This window comes from the organism of the source record quoted next, unplaced genomic scaffold (assembly GCF_019419815.1).
Source record: "Pyrus x bretschneideri cultivar Hongxiangsu unplaced genomic scaffold, Pyrus_bretschneideri_v1 Contig34, whole genome shotgun sequence".
NCBI classification, from domain to species: domain Eukaryota; kingdom Viridiplantae; phylum Streptophyta; class Magnoliopsida; order Rosales; family Rosaceae; genus Pyrus; species Pyrus x bretschneideri.
Genome location: NW_025999657.1, coordinates 3,866,078 through 3,874,046, shown reverse-complemented (window position 1 = coordinate 3,874,046; position 7,969 = coordinate 3,866,078). Strand labels below are relative to the sequence as shown.

The following is a 7,969-nucleotide window of genomic DNA, read 5'->3' as shown; positions in this document are numbered from 1 at the left end:
CTTCTCCAAATGGCCTTGCTTCAAAACTCCTCTAGAAAGTCGAATTATTACCAAAAATGTCCTGTGTGCGCAGATTAGCTGAAACTAAGAAAATGAAAGTAATAAGATTCTTTTAAGACCAATTCGTTAACAAAACATAGGGATAAATGATATGAAATAATAAAAAATAATGCACTTATCAATGACTTCTTTATTATGGTTTTCCTGTCAATTTTCTAATAATTGTAAACTTCAATCTGAGCTCAATCTCTTTGTCAAACCCTTTTTTGATTAAAATTGTTAATTTTGAGGGTAATGCTCCAATAATATTTAGAATAAGAATGTGATTGTGTAAATCCTAATAAATATGATAATGTATCTTATATTTCTATTAGGAGTTGATTACCTATTAAATGTTGTAATCCTAAAGGGAAAAGTTTTTACCCATCCTACTACTATAAATAAAGGCACAATGAGGTGATACAAACACACTTCACAATTAAATCACTCTCTCCTCTCTCTAATTGCCGCCAAACCTCTCTCTCTCTCTCTAAACCATAAAATTGTTTAATCAAATAGACCTACAACAGGTAACTTATTTTCTAATAATTGTAAACTTCAATCCGAACCCAATCTTTTCATCAAACCCTTGATTGAAATTGTTAATTTTAAGGGTAAATTTTATTTTAGACTCGCAGATTTGTGTTCAATTTTATGTGGATGCAAAATGTAATCAACCCAAATTTTAATTCTAATTATCCGATTTATGAGAGCAGATAAAAGCAACATAAACCATTAGAAAAGAGTTGTCTTGCGCAGTAATATGATTTTTGTCTTAAGGAGGAAGAAAAGGAGGAGCTGTGAGTCTTTGACCCGTTTCCCAAGAAAGAGTGATGAGCAAGAATCTGACCCGTATAAATTCAATTCAATTCAATTCAATTCGCACACAATACAGCGATTCAAATCCGAAAATCCCAAACGCAAACCCGAAAACCCAAACCCTAATTCGAGGTAATTTTTCGGTTTTTCCAAGGCCCAACGCAAAAGCACTTTTAGGAAAGCAATGGGGATAATCAGAAGCAGCTTCTCGTTTCTAATGGGCACAGTGTTCGGCGTCTACGTTGCCCAAAACTACGACGTTCCGAACATCCAGAAGCTCTCCACCACCGGCCTTCTGATCGCCAAACACATCGAAGAGAACTACCGCAAGCCCAAGAAGAAGGAGGAGGACGACCACTAGATCTCGCCCTGCTACGACGCCGTTATCGAGTCAGGTTCACTTCTCATTGTGGAGCGAAGCGGGTATTTTTGTTTGGGAATTTTGTTTAATTTAGGTTTTGGTGGAAATCTTGGGATGCAATTTATCTTGTGAATTGATTTAGTTTGCTGTTTGGTTTCTGAGAAAGTGTAGGAAATGAAAGGAAATTTATTAAAGTTTGCTTTGTTGGCTATTCATTGTGTCTGGAATTTACTCTGAATTAGGTTGATTTCATGTTTGAATTTTTTTTCGATTTGCATTGTTATCGATACTATTGTGTCAATTTTATAGGTAATGTCTTCTGTGCAGCTGAAGTCATCATCTGAGAATATGCTTGGTAATCCAATAACAAAGCGAAATATGTATCCTTAAGATATTCCCAAGCTTTAAATGCTTCCAGCAATTTTTCCTTCCAGTTAAAAGGGATGAACAGCTTGAAATCTGGCTAGGAAAGTTTTAATTGTAGTCGACGACACCAAGGAACTTGCTTTTTAGTTAATGCAACTGATAAATATTTCTGTTTGCATGTGCAGTTGATTATGGATTGGGAGTTGTAATAATACATTGTAGAATCCAACGGAATACATAATTATTTTTTTTCTTGTCAAACGATAGATTTGGTTAGATTAGATGTTAGGTTAGGAGTCGACGGGGTTCGAACTCACGCCGTAATGCAAGGGCTCAACACCTTTCCACCACTGTGCTAAGGGGCCGCTTGCCAACGGAATACATAATTAGTGCAATTTAGTTTTTCATCTGTAAGGGTAAATAAGATGCAATTCTAATGGAAAAAAGAACCCCAAACATATTTATTGGATAAGCATCCCATGAAATGTCAAGAGTGAAGTGTTAGAGCCAAGTGAAGGAAGAATATGTATTTGAGCTTGATTCTGAATCGTTGTGCAAATGATTTGGGATTCTGATGTGAACTCAATCTCCTCTATCGTCACTTGATTCAGAATTCTAATGCCTTCTAGTAGGTATTTTTCCATACGAAGATATTTAACCAAACCAGAAAAGATTATACTAACATGTGAATCATAAGCTACCACTTTTATGAACTACTTTAGTGTCACATACGTAGCACCCAACAATTTGGCCTTAGACATGGAACTTGTTCACTTTCAAATCTGCTACTCCTTTGAATCCTTGGGAAAATGTTGATTTCTCGAACAGTTTCATGATATATTTATTCTACACCAAGCAACTTGCTCCTTGTTAGGAGAATGAGTAGATGTTTCTGTGTTCATATGATGTCTAGTTGTTATGGATTGTTACAATTCAATGCGATATCCGATTGTGTAGTCCATTATGAGTTGAATTTCTTATTGAAAATAATGCAGCTGTTAACCTTTTCTTATTAAACAACTGAATCAAGGAGAATGAATATCACTTGAAATGTCAAGAAGTAGAGTTTGACAATTAGAGTAATTAAATGAAGGAAGAATATGCATTCAAGCTTGATTCTGAATCCTTATGCAAATGATTCGGGAACCACATTTGAACTCGATTGCCTTTAATCCAGTTACAAACCATCTTTTCTTATAATTGCTTGATTCATAATTGTAATGCTTTCTAGTAGATATAGTATAAGTTGCTCTTCCTTTCGTATACACATGTGTTATCTTTTATGTGCAGCAGCGTTTTTTATGGTATATTTTAAAATCTAGTGAAAGAAATCAGGAAATACAAAGATGTTCAATTAAACAAGAAAATATCTTACTCCGAATTTAGTTTTTCTGCTGCATACTGTATTGCAAATTTACATCAGGTGCAAATATCCACATCAAGAAAAATGTGAAGAAAAAGTTGAAACATGTGAATCAGTTTCAAATAACCACATGCTGCATTCATATTTTCTGCGACATCGTGTCTTACATATTTACTTCAGTTGCATATATCCACATACTGCATTACACATTTTTTGTAATAATGTGTATTACTATTACATATTTACATCACCTGCAAATATCCGCATAAATAATGGAAGAAACTTGTGGATCATAACTCATAAGCTACTCTGTTAAACTCCTGGCTTGTATATCTAGCGATGTTTTAAAAGGTTCACCTCAGGGTGCATCTAGGCGCCCTGTGAGGCTGGGCTTGAGGGTTGCTGCCTCTGTTTTGAGGGAGTGGGTGGAAGGCATCGCTGGAGCTGCCTAGGCGCGCCTCGGGATTATTTTTATTATTTTTATTTTTACTCCCAAACCCAAATTTTGGGTAGGGTTTTAACTGCCTCATACCTCTTCCTTGCACTATCGTCTCTCTGCCATTTTTTCTGATTTTTATTTTTTTATATAATGGATGTGAGTGCTGTCTGTTGCATTGTTATATGTGTGCTCATTGTGCTTTTCATCCTCTATTTTATATATATAATATAATAATATATGTATGTATATATATATGTGTGTGTGTGTGTGTGTGTGTATGTATTTATAATGTATGTGTGTGCTCAGGGTGATTATTGATTAATAATCTTTTTTTTTTAATATAATATATGTGTACGCTCAGTGCATATATTAAAAATTTAGGCCCCGTGAGGCTTCGCCTCACACCTCACGCCTAGGCTGGGCTATCCCTCGGATGCCTTGCCCATGCCTCACGCTTTTAATACATTGATATCTAGTCAATGATCATGTAGAAGTCACTTGAAAGAACAGAGACTCTGTCACCTTCTGATGGAGATAAAAAAGGGTTGGCCTAAAGGATTTCATTTTTTTGCAACAAACACCAGTCATCTATGCATGAAATTTGACGAGGATCCATACTTTTCGGGCTTCTCTGGTATATAGTGTCAAGAATGTTCAGTTTTACCAAGAATGTTAACTGCATGCCTCTAAGTTTCCTCCCTTTCTTTAATGGTTCTCCTTGAACACTTCATTCTTATTAACTGCTCTAAATTTATGAGGAAAGCAGCCAGAATGTCAGATATCATGACTGTTCAGTGCTTCAAATAATTTCTCACCTGTCTGGTTGACGCTGCCCTCACAATTTAGCAGAAGAGTTTGGCTTATCCTATACATGGAGTTAGCAGCCAATTCTGCAACAGGCCATTTTGAAGGAATATCCCTTAAACCTACTTGCTTCTTTCTAGATTCTTCAGATCTGAACTTTGCAGTTTCCTTTGAGCTCTTCCCCTGAAGCAACAATTTGTGGAGATCCACATTGAGCCTTGTATGATAGATATCAGATCCTAGCGACACCATATTTGCTGTCTTCCTGATGTTGGTGACATCTTCTTTACTATCCAGGTACTTTTCAATCAAAATTTATGTACATGAGCCCTTTGTTGACACCACTCATCAACTCTTTTATTCAACTACTGCTAATGCTTGGATGTGCAAGAGCAGTAACAACAGGTAGAGCCAAACAATTTGGCGGTTCTTCAAAATCTAGACAAGTGAAGTTGTTTACTGTCAAAAGGAAGTTGTTTACTGTCAAAATCTGCGACTCCTTTGAATCCTCGTGAAAATGTTGATTTTTCAAACAGTTTCGTGATAAATTTTGGCTCTATTTATTTACTCTTCTTAAACCAATGATCAGTAACATCACAGTTGCTTCTTATCATGAGCTCAGTCAATGCATCCTCACCTTCAAGATGCACAACATAACAGCTAAGATCTAGGTTTGGGTTTTGCTGTGACTCTGTCCTTGAGTTATATTGCCTTTCTTGTTATGTCATTCCCCTTCTGCAATCCAATACAAATGTCAAAAAATTTGTTTATTGTGTCCTGAGCAAGTTGCCAGCAAGCTTCGCCTATTTTTAATCCTTAACGTTAATGGACTTTCTTTCGATTCTACTAGACTCTGGGTCCAGTGATTTTCTACTTTGAATTTACTTTTGTATCTTTCGTTTCCTCTTTTTGAACACATGCAATTTATTGCGAGGAGCCATCTAGATGCTGGAGCAATTGTACTAATTCCCACTGCAATTATCTGTGTAGCAAGAACCAAAGTGGTTGACCACTTGTAGCCAGACTTGCCATTGCAAAATGTCAATGAACAAGGCATCAAGTAAGTCTGAAGCATGGCTTCTGCTAAAATCATGGCACTCAAAAGACAGGAAGCTCCAGATGCAGTACATGTTGCTGAACGCTGTTTCATCAGACATTCTCTAAGTTTACTTACCACCCTTCTGCAGAAAACAAAGATTGCACCAGTAACTAATTGTATGCAGATATTCATGATGAGTGTAATAACCAGTACTCCAAAAGCAATTGCATTCATCGTGATTTCTTTATTTTCCCTTGCTCCAAGAGAAGGCTACCCATAACTATGCAAATGAAGACAGAACTGCTGAGCTTTGCGAGCTGATCCTGACGGCTAGGCATTGGGTTATTGAGATCCATTGATAATGTACTTGCAACATTTATCAAGGTCAAAGAAGTGGCATTGATGGAAAAACATTTGGAAGGGAACCATAATTTCCAGTGTTGAAAGCCATGGATGACATCTGCTGCCGTTGCTATTAGGCAGGCTAAGGAGGGTGCTGCTACATAGATGGCAATTCAAAGCATAGGAGCACTAAAGTTTTCCTGGTTCAAGTCCCATCATCGATATCGCAGCGACCCATCTTCTTGTTCAGTTGCTGAATCTCTGGGGTGTTTTTTTATCGGGCGAGAGCTCTTCTGTTCTGTTTGTGCTGATGAGTGTTATCTGATCAGGTGAAGCTTGTCCAGTTGGGTAACCCTTAATGTCTTGACTATCTTACATGTCTATCTATATTTGAGTTGCTTCAGACTACTGTTGGTCGTGAATGAGATTGAATTTTCCTTTGTTTTAGTGGCTGGAATTCTTGTGGAGACTGGAGAACCTTTTGGTATTTTACTAGTAAGACTCGTACACTGATTTTTAGCATTCAGCTGTCTGTATATCATATTGCTATCGTATGATTAGAGAAACAGTCTAAAGTTTTGGTATGTTACTTGTGATAGTCAAGTGTGGAATTTTGGCTTTATTATGCATAAACCTGTCTGCATCTTATCATACTATCAAATGACTTGAGAACAGTCTAAACTTCTGTTATCTTACTCATAATTGTCAAGTGCAGCAATTTTGGCTTTATTTTATTTTATTTATTTTTTCAGTATTCTGTTGTCTCAATCTCATTTTATTATCATACGACTTTGTTAACAGTCTAAACTTCTTGGTCTTTTGCTCATAATTGTCAAGTGTGGCAATTTTGGCTTTATTATGTATTCACCTGTCTGTATTTCAACTTACAGTCATACAAATTTTATAATATAAGTAGGGCTAATGCGATTGATTGCCTCACGAAGCATGCTTTCCACCACATTGAGTATTGATTTACAGTGAGAGCATAGAATAATTTTTTTTGTTTGGTAATCATGAGGGTAGTATGTTATTGATTTATTTATATATTGTTTTCATTAGTATATTATTTTGAAAGTGGAAGAATTCAGTAGAAATTCAAGTGCTTGCATACGGGCCTCACTCTGTCTCACTCATCAAGTGGTTCGGTCCAAATTCAAATTCTCTTGCAGGAAAGGAAAGAGCTTCAAATTCAAATTCTCTTGTCGGTATTGAAAGAGCCAGGAAAACGATACAAACGTCGGGTTGCATACAACCTTCTCTCTTTCAGTCACGTGATAGTAGAGACAGAGACCCATTTCAGGTAAGTTACTGCCCTCCTTAGACCATACAAACATAAATTAGGAAAGAATGTCTCCCTAGATCGATATCACACAAATTGTTCTGTAACTTGGTTGTGCCTAATTTTAGGTCACCAACTTGTTAGTGGGTCTTTCTTGGGGCTTTCTAATGAAAATTTCTCAATCTCTCGTGTTAATCAGACTTTTACCCATGTGTAAAAATAAATTAAGATTTCTAATTAAATAATTAACTGAGCAAAATGGAATCTTACGTCATATCCTTTCCATATCTGTTCGTCCATGTAAACTAACAACTAAAGGGCCTTGCACCCTGCGAATATCATCTAACATAATAATATGTATGAACTTATGAAGCTTACAAGGATAAGTATAACTTGACGAAGACCGTTACAACAGGTGAGCATACAAGGTCTCTATGTTTAGACATAGGCGAAAAAGATGCCTTCATGTATGTTAGCTGTCTGACTTCTGAATGCTACTCTCTGGGAAGAACAAGATACAATGGAGTGGGATAAGACCAAGTTGACAAACTCAGGTAAACATCAATGTCAATTTTTTTTTTTTTTTTTTCAACATGATTTTTGTTTAGACCTCAAGATTTTCATATTTGTTGAAAACTTAGGTCGAAAACATTCTCTGATATAGTTAAAATGTTGAAGTGGTGGTGATTTTGATACATGCTACTAATAGGGCTAAGATGAGTGTGCTATCCTTGTATCGTTGTATGTTATAGAACAAATAGAGTAGTTTATTATGTCATTAAGTACTAAATATCATATGCATCTACTAATATTAATGGGAGGGTTTCACATTAGGTAACAAATCGATTCCTGCAGAACCGATTTCATGCATAACATTGAACGCTGCTTTTTGTTTTTGCTTGAGCATTAGCTAAATCATATTCCCTTACAAATCAAGTTCATGCAAGAAAATTATAATATGGAGTCAATTAAGGTTTCAAGTTGTGTGACCTCTGTAACTGTAGATTTGACATTATTCTGGATTTAAACCCTGAATTGCCATTCCAAGATTGCCGTTGAGAACCTTGCTTCTGACCAGAAAACCCTCAGTTTCCATGATCAGAAAATTAGGTCTCAAA

The 7,969-nt window shown here is 36.2% G+C and overlaps 1 protein-coding gene across 2 annotated transcripts; it reads left to right on the top strand.

Moving 5' to 3' along the window:
• The first annotated feature begins 829 nt into the window (after positions 1-829).
• On the top strand, positions 830-2,070 carry LOC103935016. Of its 2 annotated transcripts, none has more exons than XM_048591473.1 (2): positions 830-1,253; positions 1,547-2,070. In XM_048591473.1, the coding sequence occupies exon 1, from the start codon at positions 1,043-1,045 to the stop codon at positions 1,217-1,219; it is 177 nt and encodes a 58-aa protein (XP_048447430.1). In that variant the 5' UTR covers positions 830-1,042; the 3' UTR covers positions 1,220-1,253; positions 1,547-2,070. The 2 variants fall into 2 exon arrangements, with proteins under 2 accessions (XP_048447430.1, XP_048447431.1); XM_048591474.1 differs by having other exon boundaries at positions 1,529-2,070.
• The last annotated feature ends 5,899 nt before the right edge of the window (positions 2,071-7,969 follow it).

Coding starts and splice junctions, on each gene's coding strand:
- LOC103935016 (XM_048591473.1), top strand. CDS start 1,043: ATGGGGATAATCAGAAGCAGCTTCTCGTTTCTAATGGGCACAGTGTTC.